A 22,222-nucleotide genomic window follows, 5' to 3' on the forward strand; every position below is an offset into this window, starting at 1 on the left:
ATTTACCCATTCTAGAACTCTCATGATTTTAAACACCTCTATCATATCCCCCTCAGCCGTCTCTTCTCCAAGCTGAAAAGTCCTAACCTCTTTAGTCTTTCCTCATAGGGGAGCTGTTCCATTCCCTTTATCATTTTGGTAGCCCTTCTCTGTACCTTCTCCATCGCAATTATATCTTTTTTGAGATGCGGCGACCAGAATTGTACACAGTATTCAAGGTGCGGTCTCACCATGGAGCGATACAGAGGCATTATGACATTTTCCATTTTATTCACCATTCCCTTTCTAATAATTCCCAACATTCTGTTTGCTTTTTTGACTGCCGCAGCACACTGTACCGACGATTTCAATGTGTTATCCACTATGACGCCTAGATGTCTTTCTTGGGTGGTAGCACCTAATATGAGAATGGAAGTGGTCCAGAGAAGGCTGACAAAAATGGGGGGGGGGGCTCCATCAAATGACTTATGAAGAGAGGTTGAAGCACCTAAATATGTAAACCCTGGAGAAGAGGAGGTGCAGGGGAGATATGATACAGACCTAAGATACTTGAAAGGTTTTAATGATGCACATTCGACAAACCTTCTCCATTGGAAAGAAATCAGTAGATCAAGGAGTCACGAAATGAAATTCCAGGGTGGACAACTCAGAATCAACATCAGGAAATATTTCTTCTTGAAGAGGGTGGTGGATGCCTGGAATGCCCTTCTGGAGGAGGTGGTGAAGTCATTAATAGTGAAAGATTTCAAAGGGGCATGGGATAAACACTGTGGATCCCTAAAGGCTAGAGGATAGAAATGAGGAAAAGAGCGCATGGGGGTAACTTACTGGTGTGGCAGTTACTACCCTTAGCCAATAAGCCTTCATACTGTTGATGCAACTCCATTATTGCTCTCTGCTTTAATGTCAGGGGAAAAGAGGAAAAGGGGAATTCGTTTCAGACAGCAACCAACAAGGACATTCAATTTTACAGTCTGGGAAAACAAAAACCAATGGGAGTAACTTGCTGATGTGGCTATTACTACCCTTAACCTTGATCTGTTTCCATATCCAGCTATTTCTCTAAACATCTACACTGTACGATGGAGGTCCATCCCCTAACCTTGCTGTAGTGATTCCAAATGTTACACCTACAATTTCTGCTCACTGGCTTTTGTTTAATCAATCAGGGGAACAGCTTGCAGTTGCATCTTGTTTGCATAGAAGAAAAACTACTCCTTTCTGCAGGTAGAAAATATTCTCTATATCAGTGATCGCTATTTTTCAAACAGGTGGCATGTTGGCAAAAAACATCAGTGTGAGAGCCAGAACTATCACTGGACAAAGGAGCTGGTGCAATGGGCAATGGGCTCTCCCTGCGGTAATGAAGTCAGCTCGGTTACTCAGGCGCACTCAGAATGACACTTGTAACTCAAACGAATTCTGATCCCCAGGTTTTCTTTCTCAGTCCATCTCCCTGCCTACTTTTCTCCCCCAACATTTTCTCCCCCCCCAAAAAAACTCTCTTTCCTCAGCTTCTCTCCTCCACACATTCTCTTCTCCAATACCCATTGTTCCCTAACTACATTCCAGCCAGTCTCAATCCCCACTGTCTTCCACCAGTTAGCCTCTCATTATCTTGTCCCCTTTTTCAGCTCCTTAAAGATGGTTTTCTCTTGCTTCACCTGCCTGTGCCACCTCTGGAACAGCTGCTCTGCTTTTTTCTGGCACTGTGTGACTCTCAGTGAGTTTGAGCCACATGGTGCCTGAACTTCTTCACTGCTTGCACAGTCTCATGAAAATAGCACAGCTGTTCGGGCATCCTGTAACACAAACTCACTAAGAACCGTGTAGTGCCAGAGTTAAAACAAAACAGCTGTTCCGGAGGCAGTGCCAGCAGCAAGCCTTTAAAAGAAAGTGGAGAGAGAGAGTGTGTGCTGGGTGGGAAGAGAGTCAAAGAATTGCACCGAGGGTCAATGAGAGCCACCACTGGCCTCCAGACCTTATAATGAAGAACGCTGCTCTATATCCTACTCCTCTCTTGTCGACTTCTCTCATCTCTGTCTTTCCCTTCCAGCTAGGACATGGAAATTCTCTCCACTCACCCTAGGAGTCCTCCTAAACTGTCTGCAGGTATGTCCCATTTATGTCCCCACCCCTCTACCAATTCCTTCCTTGTGCGAAGGGAATGGCTGCATTAATATTGTTCTAGTGAGGCTATGAGCTTACAAATTATCCTTTTCTCTTCCACCTAATGAGCTGTTATACAGATCTAGTGCCAAAATTGGTAGGCAAATTTTGTATCCTGTGTGTTTGTGTCAAAAGTTACCTTTTACTGCTTTTACTGAAATGAAGGGCCTAGCATTAACATTTTGCTCACACAGACTCAGCAGAATCTTTTTTTTTCTCAAAATCTGGGCAGGGCTGGTCTAAAGCATGCAACTTGAGAGTACTGCAATGATACAATAAAGCAAAAATGTATAGAATAAGCTATAAAGAATGTTCATATTTAATTATATACTGTGGTTTCTCTGTAAAAACACAGGGCTGGCAAACACCACAGGTACTTTAGCACCCACTTTAGCACAGGAAATCCCTGCATACACATTTCCTTCCCCACCCCTGGGCCCACCACTTTCACTCGTGGTTAACAGTAAGTGCGTTGTGAAATTGCGTGCATACCTTTTCCTGCTGAGGAGTGGGGCACTTTTCACTTGTAGGGATTTACCATGGTAACTCTTTTGTCACTCAGACAAATCCCTTTGAAAATGACCCTCTCCAGTAACACTGATATGTGTGCTCTGAGGACATAGATCAGAATGCTGGGATGACACCACAGTGCATGCATTTATGTGAGCACTTTAATAATGTTGATAGGCATGGTGCAAAGAGACCAATGCTACCGAGCCCTGCTACTTGTGTTATGTGACATGATTGCATCTATGATATTGTGATATTGTGGACTTATCAGAGATTTTAACATTCTGTAAGATTTAATTTTGTTTATATTACCTCATCCATATGCATAATAGTGAACTACATATTATACTTCCTAGTCAAGCTCCTGTGCAGTACTTGCAAACCAAACAAGTAGCAGACACCTGCTGCAAAAGAAAAATTACCAGTGTAAGCAGTTCAGACAATTGTTTATATAATAGGCTAGCTTTATTTACTGAATTTCTTCTTAATTTAAAAATAAAGATAAGATCCCTTCAAATCAGTTTTGGCATTATGGGGCAATTTTGTAACATTGTGTTTAAGTTACACCAAGTTTCAAATTGGACTTACACGCATAAATCTACTTTGATAATTAGCCTGACAAAATTATGCACACACAATTACGCCTGCTATTTGGCATATGTAGTTCTTCTGAGTCAATTTATGTGCATACTATTTAAAATAAAAACATCTGTGCATAAGTCCCAACTTTGCCCAGACTCCACCCCCTGGAATGCTCTTCCCTATGCTCATAAAAGGATGTGTGTGTAATTTTATGCACCTATTGGATGCACTGTTTTCTAAAGGGCTATTTCTGCAGATAAACCACTGCTTTACCCACAGAAGTCCCTTTGAAAATTACCCTTCCTGTGTCCGTGAAAATGTGACCATATATAAAGTAGTATAAAAAAATGGTAAGTGGACTCAATCGTGTTAACACAATGATAATAGTCATTTTGTGGGCAGGTAACATAATATCTGTCCCACCCCAATTAGTCTGTTTTATGAATGTGAGGGCTCCAATATAGTAAAGAAAATAAATGTTAAAGCACATGTGCAGCCTTCAAACAATCAGGACGCCCACAAATCATATAGGTTTTCATTTTTATTTACTTATAATTATGTAGAAGTATCATCACTGTACTCTACTTTGCATAACACACAGCTTGTTAGAAGCAGTATGAAAACCTGCACACTACAAGAATGAAACAAGCTGAATGGTATTGTAGATTGAAAGGATCCAAATTTTCTGAACTGGTTGTTACAGGATGGAGGGAGAAGGAAAGTATACACTGCCAACTGACACCAGATATGAAGGCGAGATGAAAGATGGAATGTTTCATGGCAAAGGAACCTTACATTTTCCCAATGGAAGCCAATATGTAGCAGACTGGGAAGATGGAATTGCACAAGAGGTATAGTGCCAGTACAGTATCCCTGTGGCCTCTATTCTGTGAAATTCAGAAATGTGCAGAAAGTCCTGCACAGGAATAAATCTCCGCAGGGCAGAATTGAGAATTCCCCCAGCTTTGCCAAAATATGTTTTCTGTATCATGAAAAAAAAAAAGCGCCACGTGCTGAATATGTCTAGATATTTGGCCATTTATACAGCTCAAGAATATTGCAGAATTGAGACCTACTTGTTTAGATCTGTGCCTTATTATCTTTTTTTTTTTTTTTTTTAAATCCCTTTTAAGCGGTGTTGCTGATTCCAACCATCTGTGTAATTTTTCTGCACAGCACTTGATTTCTATATATGAACAAACCCCTCAGGTTTGAACCAGAGCTGTGCTTTACCATTATGTGGAGCCGTTCGCACTTCAGTATTTCATAATAATAATTTTCAATGTACATGAGGCATTATATCCAAGCAGGGCTTTAACAGGCTTAACAATTTTACCATAACTACCAGGCTTTAAGATGTTGGCCCACAGCTCTGGTTTCGAAGAGGAGTTTACAATAACAGGATTGGATAGAGAATGAACAGCAGGTAGATACCTTTGTTTAAGGTGAATATTTCATTTCATCAGGAGAGGAAGGATTGTAAATTCCTATTGAATAAGCACTGGCTCATGTACACTTGCTCAAATAATGATTTTATAGTAGTAATAACAGTTATCCAAAAGTGTTTTTGACTTCCACATAAACAGTTGCTTTATCTGCATATCATTAGTAGCTTGATCTATATTTTTATGAAAATTAGAAGTGCAGAAATGTGGACTCCTTTAGTTTAATGATAAATATATATTTTTTCGGTATAGTAGTTTATTTATTTTTGACTCTTGGAATTTTCTGTGCCTGGAATTTATGGGTTTGCATCATGCATGCCACATAAAGCGAGCATTTGAATATTTGATAATTAATATTCAACAAATGCAATTATAAAAAAATGTATTTATAAATTATGTGTATGTATATTTATTTATTTTGTATATTTGTTTAATGAGATAAATTTGGGTCTTTAATGTACTAGTGCTTATTTAATGAATCCAACTCTTAACAATTTTATTTAAGATCAATTAAAAACCAAATATGGTCTTGATATATATATATATATATATATATATATATATATATCTATATATATTTCTTGTTGCTCACTCCCAGGGATCAATGGTTGCTTTCCAAAATCTACTTGGCTAGTAATGGTTTCCTGTTCATACCCCGGATCAGTCCAGACTAATGGGTTTATGCATCCCTACCAGCAGATGGAGGCAGAGAACAAAACTTTGAGGCAAAGGCGCATGAGCGAACGCCGTGACCTCGGAGGTCCATCCGGGCGCTCAGGTCACGGTGTGCGCTCATGCGCCTTCGCTGCTTGAGCGCCCAAATTGGACGTGTGTTCATGCACCTTCGCCGGCGTTTGGGCACTCAAGGGTCAGGGGTGACGTCACAAGCTGCAAGATGGTGCTGGGGAGGCAGTAAGCGGCGGAACGGAGGGAGGCAGGCAGGCGAGCCGGAGATGCCCCGCATGCAGGAAAGGTAGGGGAGCCGCCGCCCCGCCCCCTCCCGCGCACCCCACCCCCAGCCCTGGCTCCGCCGCTCTGGCAATCTTCCAGTTGCCTGCTGGTGCAATTTTTTTGGCATGATGAGCTCGCACGGCCTGTACGTCCCATTTGGGTGCTCAAGCCAGCGAAGGTGCCTTGAGCGCCCAAATTGGATGTGCGTTCTTGCACCTTTGCCGGCGGATCTGCTGGAAGCTGCTTTCGCCGCCAGCTGCCCCCGGGAGACAGGGGAGCCGCAGTGGGCGCCTCGGGAGGAGGGGAAAGAGGACTGGGGCTGCTGGAAGCATGCAGTAAGTTTACTTTAGTTACAATTTCTATTTTCTTAATAACGTCGAGTCGATTTTCGCCCTGCGCCTTGCTTCGGGATGGGGGGAGAGAGGACTGGCAATCCCCGATGCCCGAGCGTAGGAGAACCATCCACTTCCTGGTACCTGTCATTTCAAATGTCATTTGAAATGACATTTGAAATGACAGGTACCAGCGCACCCAGGATACTGTAGAGGCGCTGTATAGAGCTCTATAAAGTAAAATGGATTGCGCTTCATGGACGCTTCTTGGACACGCTTTGGACGCGGCTTGCATTTGCATGCCATTTAAATACTGTATCGAGCGGTATGTGATCCGAACTGTGCGCGCGGCAAACGAGGGTGCGCCCGGCACTACCGCACTCTTTCTACCGCGTCCTTACTGTATCGGCCTGCAAAAGTGCAACCTGCAGTCCCTCAGTATTTCTCTGTCTCTAGCAGATAGTAGAGGTGCAAACCTGCAGTCTGGAGTTGTTAGAAGAAAAAGATTTAGATAAGAAGAGGATTCGGCTCCCTGAGTTGTTAGGTTCCTTTGAGGGCCATCCCTCGGGTGGAGCAGGGCGAGCGGGGAGTTGGTGATCCCTGTCTGGACTCAGCCCTTCTTGATGGGTGGGTAGATAGTCAGGGGTCCTGGTTCCCTCTCCCCCTCTGGGCCCTTCACTCCCTTGGTGGGCCTCGCTCCTCAGCGTCTGCTCTCCAGAAGCAGGGGAGTAGTTCTTTCCCCTTTTCTTCATGGCATGTCTCTTTAATTAAAAAAAACAACAAAAAACTAAGAAGAGAGAGTTGGAGCAGGGAGAGCAACAGCAACAGTAGTTCTGTGCAGGGCTGAGGAGCGGGTAAGCGTTTGTTTCTTGTCGGGAGGCAGGAATGAGGGAGTGGGCCGAATTGCTTGCCTTTGTCGGCGCCGGGTGAGTGCTAAATTTCAGCACCGGACAGTGGCGAGAACAATCGCGTTGGCACAGTTTATTTTTAGGCCTGACACAGCGTGCAGCCCCGACCACCCCAACATGCCGGCAAACGTTGTCGCTGCTGTGGTTTGAGGTAAGCTCACTTCGATGTGGCCTCGTTTTGCTGTGGATGTGCCTCAGTGGGGGCTGCAACCTCAGCGGGACCCCCGGGGGCGGTGAGAAGGTACAGGTGGCTGGGATGGCTCTGGAGGCCCAAGAGGGGTCAGAGGAGCCAGTGGCCATTTTGCCAGCATATGCTGAAGTGCAGGCTGCCATTTCTGAGCCCCGGGACTCCCCTCCCACACTTTTTCCAGTGGGAAAAGACCCTGCTCGTGGCAGGAACAGGAAGGGGCTAGAGAGGGAGAAGATCAGGACTCTTCCTTCTCGGACCCAGGGCGTTTTCCACAGGTTTTGTACTTCTCCTTCATAAGGCTTATTTAGCCAGGAAGGAGTTAAGGACAAAGACACACTTACCTAAGAGGTCCCAGAGGGTCAAAAAGGCTAGAGGACTGGTGGAGTCAGGAGGGATCCTGCATATGATGGGACTTGGACGAGGCCCAGAAGAGAACGATTCTTTGGATGGTTGGACAATCCTGATCAGCTACAAGAGAGTCTGGTGGGACTGGACAAGGACTCTGTTGGTGATCTGGGAGATGCAAGGCAGGATCTGGACCAGGGTCCAGTGGATACTTTGAGGGATCCGATGCAGGATCCGGATGTGATTCCGATAGCGGAAGGAGATGACCCGCGAATGGTCCTGCTGTACCGGAGGGAGGAACTGGGTCTGTTAATTCCCCAGGTGCTAGAGGAGCTCAGGATTAAGGCTGCCCAGGAAGACTCAGATAAGGAAGGGGTGAACCCACTCCTAGAGGGATTGTGGGGACTCCCTACAGCTTTCCTGTTGCCAAAGCAGGTGAAGAAGTTGGTGGATCGGGAGTGGGAATCTCCCGAGGCAGGCCTGAAGGTCACGAGGGCTATGGGGAAGCTATAACCCTTGCTGGAACAGACCTTGGAGGCATGGAGAATTCCCAAGGTGGATGCAGCCATGTCGGCGGTTACCAAAAAGAGGACCATCCCAGTAGCAGTAGTGGTGGCCCTCAATGTCCAGGATAGGAAGTCAGAGATTCTGCTCAAATGGCTGTTTGAGGTTTCAGCTTTGACTGTGCAACGCTGTGTGGAAGTCTGATGCAGAGAGCCTGTTTGTCCTGGGTGCAGAAGGAACGTAACAAGTGGTCAGGAGCAGCAACTGACGCAGCGCAGGCAGCCCGTTTAGAGGAGGGGGTAGCGTATGAGGCCGATGCTCTGTATGACATGGTTCAGACTTCTGCTAGGAGTATGGCCTTGGCTGTGGTGGCATGAAGGCTCCTGTGGCTGTGGAATTAGTCAGCGGACGTGTGGTCTAAAGCTCAGCTGTCAAACCTTCCCTTCAGGGGGAAGTTTCTCTTCAGGGAGGAATTGAAGCAGCTCGTGAAGCAGTTGGGAGAGTCGAAGGGCAAGAAATTGCCTGAGGACTGGAAGGGTCCTAGGAAGTCCTTTCCACCGTGAGCCTGTTTTCGAGAGGCTAGGAGATTTTGGGCGGGCAGGTCCCCTGTGCTGGCATTGCAGAAACAGAGTTCGGGCAGTCAGCAGCCCTTTTGGAATCAGCACAGATCCCTGAAGGACAGTGGGTCCCAAGGGGGGAGTGGAAACAAAATTGAGCAATGAAGATGTGTTAGTTCGCTCCTCCCTGAAAGCTATCAGAGGGAGACTTCTCTCTTTTATGAGGAGTGGACCAGAGTCATGTTGGACCAGTGGGTCCTGGAGGTAATAAGAGACAGTTATGCCTTAGAATTTTCTCGGCAGCTTAAGGACGCCTTTATAGTCTCCTGATGCGTCTCTCGGTGCAAATGGGAGGCTGAATGGGACACAATACATCGGTTACAACTTCTGCGTGCCATTGTTCCTGTGCCTCTGCAGGAGAGGGGGCAGGACAGGTATTCCGTGTATTTCGTGATACCAAAGAAAGAGGCCCATTCTCAATCTGCAGAAGGTAAATGCTGCCCTTTGGGTGCTGCGTTTTCAGATGAAGATGCTGCACACAGTGATAGTGACAGTGCGCAAAGGGGAGTTTCTAGCGATGTTGGACTTGTCAGAGGCCTATCTTCATAGCCCCATTCAGGCTGAACACCAGACGTTTCTGAGGTTCATGGCTCTGGGAGAACATTTCCAGTTTCAAGCACTTCCGTTTGGGTTGGCGACGGAGCTGTGCACATTCACAAAGGTGATGATGGTAGTGGCGGCAGCACTCAGGATGGAAGGTATTCTATTGCACCCATACCTGGATGATTGGCTGATATGGGCAAAGTCAGAGGTGGAGTGTGATCGCTCAGTCCAGTGGGTACTTCAGCTTCTGGAAGTGTTGGGCAGGGTGACAAACTTCACAAAGATTCACCTGAGACCAACCCAATCTTTGGAGTATCTGGGGGCGCACTTCGATACCCGGCTGGGGAAGGTGTTTCTGACTTCTGAGAGAGTCCTCAAGCTGCAGAGTCAAGTTCTTCGGTTTCTGTGCCTGTTGGTGCCCAAGGTCTTAGATTACCTGCAGGTCCTCGGTTCCATGGCTTCTACGCTGAACTTAGAACCATGGGCTTTTGCTCACATGCGTCTTCTGCAGAGGGCTCTGTTTTCCCATTGGAATCCGTTGTCGGAAGAATTTCAGCTTCCTTTACTGTTGCCAGGGGATGCTAGGTCTAGTCTTTCATAGTAGCTGTCTTGGCGCAATCTGGAGAAAGGAATGAATCTGGAAATACCTGACTGGGTACAGGTGATCACGGATGCCAGCCTCTCTGGATGGGGGGAGATTTGTCAAGGAAAATCAGCCCAGGGGCAGTGGTCGCCGGAGGAGAATAGCCGTTTCTCATGTGGCCGGAGTGAACAATGTGCAGACAGACTTCCACAATAGACAGCGTCTGGACCCAGGGGAGTAGGAATTGTCGGAAGAAGCCTTCACCTTGCTGCAGGCAAGGTGGGGCAGAACAGTGATAGACCTCATGGCGATTCCAGCAAATGCAAAAACGGATTGGTTTTTCAGTCGCAGATGGGAGGTTGGATTGGAGGGCATCGACACTCTCGTTCAACCATGGCTGACACATCTGTTGCTGTACGTATTTCCACCGTGGCACCTCGTAGATCGAGCATTGTGGCACATCGAGCTTCATCTGGGCAGAGTGATTCTGGTGGCATCCAAGTGGCCACGTTGGCCTTGGTTTGTGGACCTCATCTCTCAAGGTTGCTATGGCAAGGACCCGTATTTTCAGACCAGGAGGATCGCTTCTGAATTGCAACTTGGCTTTTGAGAGGCGGCGACTCTGTTTAAAGAGATATTCGGAGCCTGTGATTGCAATTTTACTTCAGGCGAGACCTTCCACTTCCATGGCTTATATCTGAGTGTGGAGAGTTTTTAAATCCTGGGGTTTGCAGAACAGGGTACAGCTTTTAAAGGTGGACATCCCGCAGATCTTGGCTTTTTTGCAGAGCAGTTTGGCTAAAGGGTTGGCCTATAATTCCCTTTGGGTCCAGGTAGTAGCTTTGGGTTCCCTTCATGGTAGGATTCAGGGAAGACCACTAGCGACTCATCTGGATGTGGCTCGTTTCCTAAAAGGGGCAAAGCATCTGCATCCTCCGGTGCGGAAGATCTGTCCGGCATGGAATCTGATTTAGGTTCTTCGGGTGCTGTGTGGTCCTCCCTTCAAGCCAATGGGCTTGAAGGGAGGACCACACAGCACCCGTTATTGAAATATTTAACTCTGAAGACTGTTTGTTTTCCTGGTGGCCATCTGTTCGGCTTGGTAAATATTTGAGCTGCAAGCGTTGTCGTGTTGGGACCCTTTTCTGCACTTTTTGGAGGATGGGGTTTTTTTACGCACAGTTCCTTCCTTTTTGCCGAAGGTAGTGTCCTCCTTTCACCTTAATCAGGTGGTTGATCTTCCAGTTTTTCTGAACTTGACAGTCAATACTCCGATAGCTAGGGAGTTTCTCTTACTGGATGTGCGTTGAATTCTTTTATGATACCTCAAGGTGACAAATGCCTTTTGGAGATCTGATCATCTGTTTGTCTTGTGCAGTGGAGCAAAGAAGGGAAATAAGGCTTCCAAGGGCACTATTGCTTGCTGGTTAAAAGAGCTTTGGCTTACATCTGTAGGGGCCAGTCAGTGCCAGAGGGGTTGTGGGCGCATTCCACTAGGGCGCAGGCGTCAACTGCTTTCTCCGAAGGATACCTGTCATGCGGTGACATGGTCTTCTCTTTACACTTTTACCAACACTACCGCTTAGATGTGCGGGCTTCGGAAAAGGCGGCATTTGGGGAAAGTGTATTGCGTGCAGGTATTTTGAGTTCCTGCCCAGTATAGAGGGGCTTGAGTACATACCACTCGTCTGGACTGATCCAGGCTACAAACAGAAAGGAAAATTGGTTCTTACCTGCTAATTATCGTTCCTGAAGTACCACGGATCATCCAGAGATTCGTCCCCATCTGTTGAAAGACTTCCTCGCTTCTGGAGATAGCTGAGCTGACTGTGCTGGTATCTGATATTCTCAGAGTATTGAGAAGTGTACATAGTTTGATATAGGTTTTGTATTAAATCAAGGGGGCTTAGTTTGTGGGGGTTCCCACTTTAGTCTCTGTTCACCCAAGGTTTATTGGGGTTTGTTAAGGTACACATCTTTGCTTGGGTACAGGTCAATACTGAGGGACTGCAGGTGGCACTCTTGGTTATGTAGCAGTGCCTCAAAGTTTTGTTCCCTGCCTCCATCTGCTGGTAGGGATGCATAAACCCACTCATCTGGACTGATCCATGGTACTTCAGGAACGAAAATTAGCAAGTAAGAACCAATTTTCTTATATTGTCCCATCAATTGTCCTTCTTCCACCAGATCTCTGACATGCCTATTATGGGCCTGATTTTAAAAAGCATTTACATGCTTAAAAATTGGGTTTTATTTAAGTAAATGCGCTTTACCTGTGTAATGGCTACCATATATGCCATTGAATTGTCCATAGGATATTGACATGCACAATAGCATGTTATATTTACACATGTAACTCCTTTTAAAATTACCTTCTTAGTCTATAATTATATGTTATATATTCTAATGTCCCTTTCTTTTTACAGTTTGCATTTTCTTGCAATTTATTTGTTTAAGAGCATTTTTAACCTCTTTCTCAATCAAAAACGATCTCCCAAGGCAATGTACTTAGTAAACTCTTACAACCAGCAATACAAATAAACATCAATGTACAAATTTAGAGTAGGATTTAAATTTCTATTCTCAGCTTTCTTATTAGCACTTGATATAGGTAGTTTGGAATTCTTCATATTTATCGTCATTTTATCTAATTCCATCTGAGCTACTTCAGTTTTGCCATAATCTTTTTATTGGGATATTCTAATTTTCCTGTTATTCGAGTTTTCTTAGAAAATGCCTCACTCTGAACTATGTCCTTCTGAGTGACTGTCATCTTTTAAATTTTAGAGCCAGCAGCCAGATTCCAACCTGGGTTAGGTGGAGCCCATCCCATCAGAATAGGCTCCTGCTTCTTCAAAATATTCCCCAGTTCTTAACAAATCTAAAGCCCTGTTTCTTACCATTCAGATAAGCAGATCCACGTCCAGTGGATTATGCGTCTCTACCAGCAGATGGAGACGGAATAAAGCTGACCTCACAGTATATATACCCCTGCACTGACATCAGCCTGCCAGTATTCTCCATCTCTAGCAGATGGAGGACATGTATCTTCCTACTGGGGATTGCATTTAAAGTTTTGGTGTAGAAGGAGAAAAGAAGTTTATTGCCCCTGTGGTGATACCTAATGGACCCTCCCTCAGTCGAGTTTCCTGAGGTGATATCTTCGGATCCCTCCCTCAGATGAGGCCTTGGTCTGGAAGCTGGTTTCTGCTGGCGTGGACTTAGCTGTGAAAAAAAAAAAGAACAGCTGAAAAGCAAGCGGGTGCAGGAAACCGAGCGCAGCAGTGCAGGTCTATGGTCTCCGGCTGAGCTCAGGTAAAGAATAATTTAAAAAAAAAAAAAAAAAGACAAAAGAAGTAAAGGGGAGTTGATTTTAGAGATTCCTCTCCCTTTTGGTCTCCATGCTCCACACACCTATCCGATGTCCATTTCTGCCTCTGGGGGAGCTTGGGGACTCAGGCAGGTTGACCCGCCTTCTGGGCTAGGCCCCACTCTCAAGCTTAGATTGTTCGCCTCATGGTAGGCCGTGGCAATGTTTGCATGCTTTTTCTCTGTGTATAAGGCTGCCCTCTTCAGGTATGTTGATCTGTGCATCTAGTTGTGTGCCTAGCTGGGCGCTCAGTCGAGTGCATAGGGACACTTATCTGGGTGCTCAGTTGTGCGCATAGGAGCACTTAGGTGGACATACAGTGGTGCACTTAAGGATGCCTAGGCGGATGTTCAAGTTGCATACGGAGTGAGCGTTTGGGTAGGCATTCAAGTTGAGCATCTATCTGAATGGTGTGTTAGGCTTCTAGTTTTTGAGTGAGCATAGCTGGGCGCACAGTTCTCAGACACCTGTTGGAATTTACTGACAACTTTATAGCGCCGATAACAAAGCCTAAGCACCTTACCCTTTGTGCTGCTTGCCATATTTGGGCATCTCAGCCTGGCTTCCCTTCTAACTTGTGTCAGCACTGTTTGGAGCCTCAGGGAGAATTGTCTCCATCTGATTTTACTGAGCCCGGTCCTTCCCAGCATGATAAGGGAATGGAAAAAGAGCTGCAAGAGGTTTCATCTGAATTTGGGGCTCCCTAACTGGTTAATCAGTAGGGGGAAAGTAGTTCAGTGGGCGGGGGACTGATGTTTCCTGGTCTTGGTATAGACCCCTCTGCCTTTTCTTGGGTGGAATTTTTTCAAGGGCTGCAGTCCTTTCTTTAGGCACAGTCGAAGGCTCCAGCCAATCTTAACAGTTCAGGATCTCAGGCTGTGGATTCCTGTGCGTGGTGCTGCGGGTAAGCATCAGAACACATCTAAACCTGCTGTGGGTTAACGCTGATAGGGACCCAGATGGCACAGATGATGAAGCCAATCCTTACTCCCTGGAGGATGGGGAAATTCCTCCAGGGCTGGAGCCATATAGAACTATGTTGCATTTCTTTCATAGAGATGAATTACCGGCTCTGATTTCCCAGATATTGAAGATGCTGAGGGTACCGGGGCTGATTCCATGTCTGAGTCAAAGAAAGATCCCATTTTGATTTCTTTGCGTAAAGCCTCGTGTTTCTTCCCTATTATGGAAGCTATTCAAGAATTGATTGATCTTGAATGAGGCATCCCAGAAGCTAATTTTAACAGAGGATAAGCCTTGGAAGGGCTGTAACCCCTGTATCCGGCCGTGAGTGAGCAATTGCGCTTTCCAAAAGTGGATGCACTTGTGTGTGCCATCACCAAGTGGATGACTATCCCTGTAGAAAGGGGAGCGGCATTGAAGGATGCACAAGATAGAAGGATTGAGATCATCCTTAAGCAGGTCTTTGAAGTGATGGCAATGAATTTGCAAATAGCTTCTTGTTGCTCCCTGGTGGCTCACTCTTGTTTACTTCTCTCTCAGGAAGTCGATGAATCTGGTGTGGATTCCAAGGCAGTGATGGAAAAAGCAGCCGCCTTTTTGGCAGATTCAGGCTGTGATTTGGTCTGCATTTCGGATAGAAGGGTGGCTTCAGTAATAGCGGTCAGGCATCAGCTTTGGCTCAGAATTGGTCGGCTAATACAATTTCAAAGTCTAATCTTACAAAATTGCCTTTTAAAGGATCACTCTTGTATGGGAGTGAGTTGGAAAAAATGGCCAATAAGTGGGATGAGTCCCAGTTTCCTTGGTTACCAGAGGAACCAAGACTGGAGGGTGGCCAATGTGACCACCCTCCAGTGGGTGCTCCTTCAGCATGAGAGGTCATGCAAGGGGTTTAAGACGCTTTTGACCCTATAGAGGAGCAGCTTCTCAGAGGACTTGTCCTTTGGGTAGTGTCGCAGTCCTTTTGGTCCAGGCAGCCCAGAAGGAGCGGAGGCTCAGGTAGTGGTGCCCCCCTGAGCCTGTCAATGAAGGTGTGCCGACCCACCCCTGGGAAAAGGAGATGGGAGTCACCTCTCTGTTTTTTGACAGAGGTGGATCAAGATCATATCAGACCAGTGGGTTCTGGAGGTGATAAAAGGTGACTATGCTCTGAAGTTTCTAGTTCAGCCTACTTTTGGGATCCTACACGTCATAGTAGGTGATTAAATTATTAGGAATGTAGACAGCTGGGTGGCTGGTGGGCGTGAGGATCGCCTGGTAACATGCCTACCTGGTGCGAAGGTGGCGGACCTCACACGTCACCTAGATAGGATTTTAGACAGTGCTGGGGAGGAGCCGACTGTCGTGGTACATGTGGGCACCAGTGACATAGGAAAATGTGGGAGGGAGGTTCTGGAAGCCAAATTTAGACTCTTAGGTAGAAAACTTAAATCCAGAATCTTTAGGGTAGCATTCTCTGAAATGCTCCCTGTTCCACGCGCAGGTCACTAGAGGCAGGCAGAGCTCCGGAGTCTCAATGCGTGGATGAGACGATGGTGCAAGGAAGAGGGATTCAGTTTTGTTAGCAACTGGGGAACCTTTTGGGGAAGGGGGAGTCTCTTCCGAAGGGATGGGCTCCACCTTAACCAGGGTGGAACCAGACTGCTGGCGCTAACCTTTAAAAAAGGAGATAGAGCAGCTTTTAAACTAGAACAAAGGGGAAAGCCGACAGTCGCTCAGCAGCGCATGGTTCGGAGAGAGGTATCTTCAAAGGATACTAAGGATGCATTAGAATTAGGGCATCCCGACAGTGAGGTTCCAATAATAAGAAAAGTAGTCCAAGTGCCTGTAACTAAAAACTCACCTGAGCTAAAAAATTCTAACTTATCCCTATCAATTAAAAAGCAGAATGAAAATACAAACAAAAAACAAACTTTGAAATGTTTGTATGCTAATGCCAGAAGTTTAAGAAGTAAGATGGGAGAATTAGAATGTATAGCAGTGAATGATGACATAGACTTAATTGGCATCTCAGAGACATGGTGGAAGGAGGACAGCCAATGGGACAGTGCTATACCGGGGTACAAATTATATCGCAATGATAGAGAGGAGCACCCAGGAGGCGGTGTGGCGCTTTATGTCCGGGATGGCATAGAGTCCAACAGGATAAATATCCTGCATGAGACTAAATGCACAATTGAATCTTTATGGGTAGAAATCCCTTGTGTGTCGGGGCAGACTATAGTGATAGGAGTATACTACTGTCCACCTGGTCAAGATGGTGAGACTGACAGTGAAATGCTAAGAGAAATTAGGGAAGCTAACCAAATTGGTAGTGCGGTAATAATGGGAGACTTCAATTACCGTCAGTAACAAGGGCAACCGAATAAAATTTAAATTATAGCCTAAGTGACGGTGTCATCAAGCCAGACGTTGTGATTTTAACCCAAAACCCAACGGGTCTTCTAATCATTCACCATCACTGTAAAAACTTGGTTTTATTAATTGAATCGCAAGGATGAAGAAGAATGAAGGATGAAGAAGAACTTCTGAGACTTCATGTCCATCTTGAACTGGCAAATACTCCTATGTTGATATTGTTCAGATGCCCCTGAGAAAGCTTGTCCTGCGAAACACCGGCCGTGTTGGGCTGTGTTTATACCTTGCATTGAGAGATTGCTTATTAATTCTTCTTCACATTGTCAACGGAGTTGAATGTCTATCAAAGACTGTTTTTGAAAGTCTTTTTGACTGACTTTTTAACCTTATGTTAAAATAAAAAATTTTCAAAAATTCAAAAAATTATTTTTTCAATTAATAAAATCAAGTTTTTACAGTGATGGTGAATGATTAGAAGACCGGTTGGGTTTTGGGTTAAAATCACAGCGTCTGGCTTGATGACACCGTCACTTAGGCTATAATTTAAATCTTATTCGGTTGCCCTTGTTACTGACAGTTTTACCTATTGGGTTACTGTATTGACTCCTTTTGTTATAATTTTAGACTTCAATTACCCCAATATTGACTGGGTAAATGTATCATCTGGACACGCTACAGAGATAAAGTTCCTGGATGGAATAAATGATAGCTTTATGGAGCAATTGGTTCAGGAACCGACGAGAGAGGGAGCAATTTTAGATCTAATTCTCAGTGGAGCACAGGATTTGGTGAGAGGTAACGGTAGTGGGGCCGCTTGGCAATAGTGATCATAATATGATCAAATTTGAATTAACAACTGGAAGGGGGGCAGTAAGCAAATCCACAGCTCTCGTGCTAAACTTTCAAAAGGGAAACTTTGATAATATGAGAAAAATAGTTAGAAAAAAACTGAAAGGAGCAGCTACAAAAGTAAAAAGTGTGCAAGAGGTGTGGTCATTGTTAAAAAATACCATCCTAGAAGCACAATCCAGATGTATTCCACACATTAAGAAAGGTGGAAAGAAGGCAAAACGATTACCGGCATGGTTAAAAGGGGAGGTGAAAGAAGCTATTTTAGCCAAAAGCCTGAGCACAGGGATGCCACACACCATCACCACCGGGCTCCCTGAAATAACTAACAGTGATGAGAAAGACAGAAAGAAAGAAAAAAAAAGGTGAAAGAATCCGTCTGGAACTGAGAGGGGAGGGGCGGTGTGTGATCCTCGATCGGGAGACCCGCCCCCTCTGACGTCACTGAGGACTGTGACGGATGTTAAACGGCGCCAGAACACCGGATGCCTGAGCACAGGGATGCCACACACCATCACCACCGGGCTCCCTGAAATAACTAACAGTGATGAGAAAGACAGAAAGAAAGAAAAAAAAAGGTGAAAGAATCCATCTGGAACTGAGAGGGGAGGGGCGGTGTGTGATCCTCGATCGGGAGACCCTCCCTCTCTGACGTCACTGAGGCGCCAGAACACCAGGCGCCTCAGTGACGTCAGAACACCAGGCGCCAGAACACCAGGCGCCAGAACACCAGAGCGATATAGAGGCATTGTGACATTTTCTGTTTTATTAACCATTCCCTTCCTAATAATTCCTAACATTCTGTTTGCTTTCTTGACTGCTGCAGCACACTGAGCCGACGATTTTAAACTATTATCCACTATGATGCCTAGATCTTTTTCCTGGGTGGTAGCTCCTAATATGGAACCTAACATTGTGTAACTACAGCAAAGGTTATTTTTCCCTATATGCAACACATTGCACTTGTCCACATTAAATTTCATCTGCCATTTGGATGCCCAATCTTCCAGTCTTACAAGGTCCTCCTGTAATGTATCACAATCCACTTGTGATTTAACTACTCTGAATAATTTTGTATCATCCGCAAATTTGATAAACTCACTCGTCGTATTCCTTTCCAGATCATTTATATATATATTGAAAAGCACCGGTCCAAGTACAGATCCCTGAGGCACTACACTGTTTACCCTTTTCCACTGAGAAAATTGACCATTTAATCCTACTCTCTGTTTCCTGTCTTTTAACCAGTTTGTAATCCACGAATGGACATCACTTCCTATCCCATGACTTTTTAGTTTTCTTAGAAACCTCTCATGACGGACTTTGTGAAGCGCCTTCTGAAAATCTAAATATACTACATCTACCGGTTCACCTTTATCCACATGTTTATTAGCCCTTCAAAAAAAATGAAGCAGATTTGTTAGGCAAGACCTCCTTTGGGTAAATCCATGTTGACTGTGTTCCATTAAACCATGTTTTTCTATATGCTCTACGATTTTGATCTTGAGAATAGTTTCCACTATTTTTCCCAGCACTGAAGTCAGGCTCACTGGATAATAGTTACCCGGATCGCCCCTGGAGCCTTTTTTAAATATTGGGGTTACATTGGCCACCCTCCAGTCTTCAGGTACAATGGATGATTTTAATGATAGGTTACAAATTTTAACTAATAGATCAGAAATTTCATTTTTGAGTTCCTTCAGTACCCTAGGATGCATACCATTCGGTCCAGGTGATTTGCTACTCTTTAGTTTGTCAATCTGGCCTACTACATCTTCCAGGTTCACAGTGATTTCTTTCAGTTCATCTGACTCATCACCCCTGAAAACCATCTCCGGAACTGGTATCTCCCCAACATCCTCATTAGTAAACACGGAAGCAAAGAATTCATTTATTCTTTCAAAATGGCCTTATCATCCCTAAGAGCCCCTTTAACCCCTTGGTCATGTAATGGTCCAACCGACTCCCTCACAGGTTTCTTGTTTCGGATATATTTTTAAAAGTTTTTATTATGAGTTTTTGCCTCTGTGGCCATCTTCATTTCAAATTCTCTCTTCACCTGTCTTATCAATGTTTTACACGTAACTTGACAATGCTTATGTTTTATCCTATTTTCTTCAGATGGATCCTTCTTCCTATTTTTGAAGGATGTTTTTTTTGGCTAAAATAGCTTCTTTCACCTCACCTTTTAACCATGATGGTAATCGTTATGCCTTCCTTCCACCTTTCTTAAAGTGTGGAATACATATGGACTGCGCCTCTAGGACTGTATTTTTAAATAATGTCCATGCCTGTTGAACACTTTTAACCTTTGCAGCTGCATCTTTCAGTTTTTTTCTAACTATTTTCCTCATTTTTTCAAAGTTTCCCTTTTGAAAGTTTAGTGTTAGAGCTGCAGATTTACTTATTGTCCCCCTTCCAGTTATTAGTTTAAATTTGATCATGTTATGATCACTGTTGCCAAGTGGCCTCACCACTGTTACCTCTCTCACCAAATCCTGCGTTCCACTAAGAATTAAATCTAAAATAATTCCCTCTCTTGTTGGTTCCTGAACCAGTTGCTCCATGAAGCAGTCATTTATTACATCCAGGAACTTTATGTCTCTAGCAAGTCCTGATGTTACATTTACCCAGTCAATATTGGGGTAATTGAAATCTTATCAGCAACAGAAGTGGAACAAAATTATATTTAAAGATAATGGCTAAAGAAGGCGTCAGCAAGCCTGACGTTGTGTGAATTCTTACAGAGACACCAACCGGTATTTTCAATCATTCGCCTTCTTTTAAATTTATTTACTTTCAAAATAATTTTTGTTCAAGAATTTTTTCTTTTTTCTTAAAATGTCCTCCGTCAGTCATAGACTCTTAAGACATAAATGCTTGACTTCATTACGGCCCTACACGGCCCGTGTTTCACCCGAAAGCTTCCTCAGGGGCGTATGAACAACATATAGACAAGAGTCTGCATCCAGTTCATCTGGACATCACGTCTCAAACCGGGAAAATGGAGGGAGGACTTTCTTGAACAAAAATTATTTTGAAAGTAAATAAATTTAAAAGAAGGCGAATGATTGAAAAGACCGGTTGGTGTCTCTGTAAGAATTCACACAACTTCAGGCTTGCTGACGCCTTCTTTAGCCATTATCTTTAAATATAATTTTGTTCCACTTCTGTTGCTGATAATATGGATCACAGTGGATAATTATTGACTCTTTATGTTATCAGTTGGGTAATTGAAATCTCCCATTATTATTGCACTGCCAAATTGGTTAGCTTCCCTGATTTCTCTTTGCATTTCATCATCTGTCTGACTATTTTGTCCAGGTGGACGGTAGTATACTCCTATCACTATACTCTTACCCAACACACATTGGATTTCTACCCATATAGATTCTACTAAGCATTTGATCTCTTGTATGATCTTTATCCTGTTGGACTCTATACCCTCCCGGACATAAAGTGCCACACCCCCACCAAGTTGATCCTCCCTATGATTGCGATATAATTTTGATTACTGGCAGCCGACGGCCCTTTGCCCTTATTATGTCACAGGGACTACCACTGCCATTGGTCGCCCCCAGTGACATAGTAAGGGCAAAGGGCTGTCGGCGCCATTTTGATAAAGGTAATAGGCCTTGGTTACCACCGGTTTGATTTCTTCAGGTATTTTCAGGACCTGAGCCACTTAAAACTTAAACATATCCAGTGGTGTAACATTTTTTATAACTGGAAAATTTAAGAAGCGCAGGTTATGAACTCTAATATTGTTCTCCAATTTTTCCAACCTTTTATTCCCATTGTTATGACTTTGAATTGCAGTTGAGTGAACTTTTTCCATTTCACTCATCCCGTCTTCCATTTTGTCCACATTTTGTTTCTGCTTAGCTATTTCACTTGCATTTAGATTAACTTGATGTTTGACATCTATAATTTCTTTAGTGAGTCCCAAAATAGCTTTTTCAAGCGATTGAAGCGCTCCCCATATGGTCGTTAGGGATATTTCTTCAGCAGGTAATATTAACTTAGTTTCGGTTCCTCCCGAGCTCGAACCACCCCTCCTCCACCCGGTGCAAGGCCTACGTTCTCCTCCAAATCAGCGGAGCCCAGCCTGACAGCAAGGCTCTGTCCCTCACCTCCTACTACACCCTGGGACATTACCTTCCTCTGAGGCTCTAGAATATTCAATCCTTCAGACGTTCCGGGTTTCCCCATCGCCACTTTCCCATCTCCAAATCCCTTGGTCGGTTCAGCAGCCATACTTTCTCTCATTTCCTCCGCTTGCATTGGAGGCGCTGGCCTCACTGGTGATCTGGGACTCAGCGATATTTCGGTCAGGGAGAGCACGTCCCGCTCCACGGACTGCTCTCCAGCGACCAGGTCTCCCGGTAACAGCGACAATATTGCAGAGAAGAAGCTGCCAATGCGGGGTTGTGATGTTTGGAGAGGTGTAGAAGTTGTTTCTGCACCTCTAACCCGCGCTTTCCGCTTGGTATTGGGGCATGATGGCAATGTTAATAGTCAGAAATAACGGGAGCTTCTTCCAGCACGTCTGGTCAGGGTGCCATCTTGAAAGCTCTCCTTTACATGCTCAATTTTAAAAGTGGCCTGTTCCTATCCTCCCATTTGGAGCAGTTGAAATATCACTGGGTAATCACAAGCTTAAAGTGTCCACACTGCTGGTATGGTCAGATCATGTGTGGCCTTTTAGTGATGGGTCAGCCAGTGTCTTGGCCAGTGTCTTGGCCATCACATAGCTAAACCAGAAGCTGTGGCCTGTACATTTTGGGGTCCAAGCATATTCCTTGTGTCAGGGCTCACAAATTGGTATCTCTGGAGGACATACTGCAGAACAGGCAGGGACTTCCCAATCAGACCATGAGGAAGAGGTTTCTCTGCTAGGACAGGTGTGGCAGCTCTTATTTATTGCTTCAAGGTTGGCTGACTGCTACCAACGAATAGCCTTAGGTTGGTTGTGAGGGCCTGGCACGCATTTGTTGGAATCC

General features: G+C 44.8%; 1 protein-coding gene across 1 annotated transcript in view; it reads left to right on the forward strand.

Moving 5' to 3' along the window:
- Positions 1–22,222, forward strand: part of MORN5 (MORN repeat containing 5) — a 106,903-nt gene that overhangs the window by 14,153 nt on the left and 70,528 nt on the right. Inside the window, exon 2 of the mRNA XM_029614668.1 lies at positions 3,965–4,112. Within this exon, the coding sequence (XP_029470528.1) occupies positions 3,965–4,112 (148 nt within the window). The remainder of the gene's footprint in view (positions 1–3,964; positions 4,113–22,222) is intronic.

The sequence above is a fragment of the Rhinatrema bivittatum genome, chromosome 8 (genome assembly GCF_901001135.1).
Source record: "Rhinatrema bivittatum chromosome 8, aRhiBiv1.1, whole genome shotgun sequence".
In the NCBI taxonomy this organism is placed as follows: Eukaryota; Metazoa; Chordata; class Amphibia; order Gymnophiona; family Rhinatrematidae; genus Rhinatrema; species Rhinatrema bivittatum.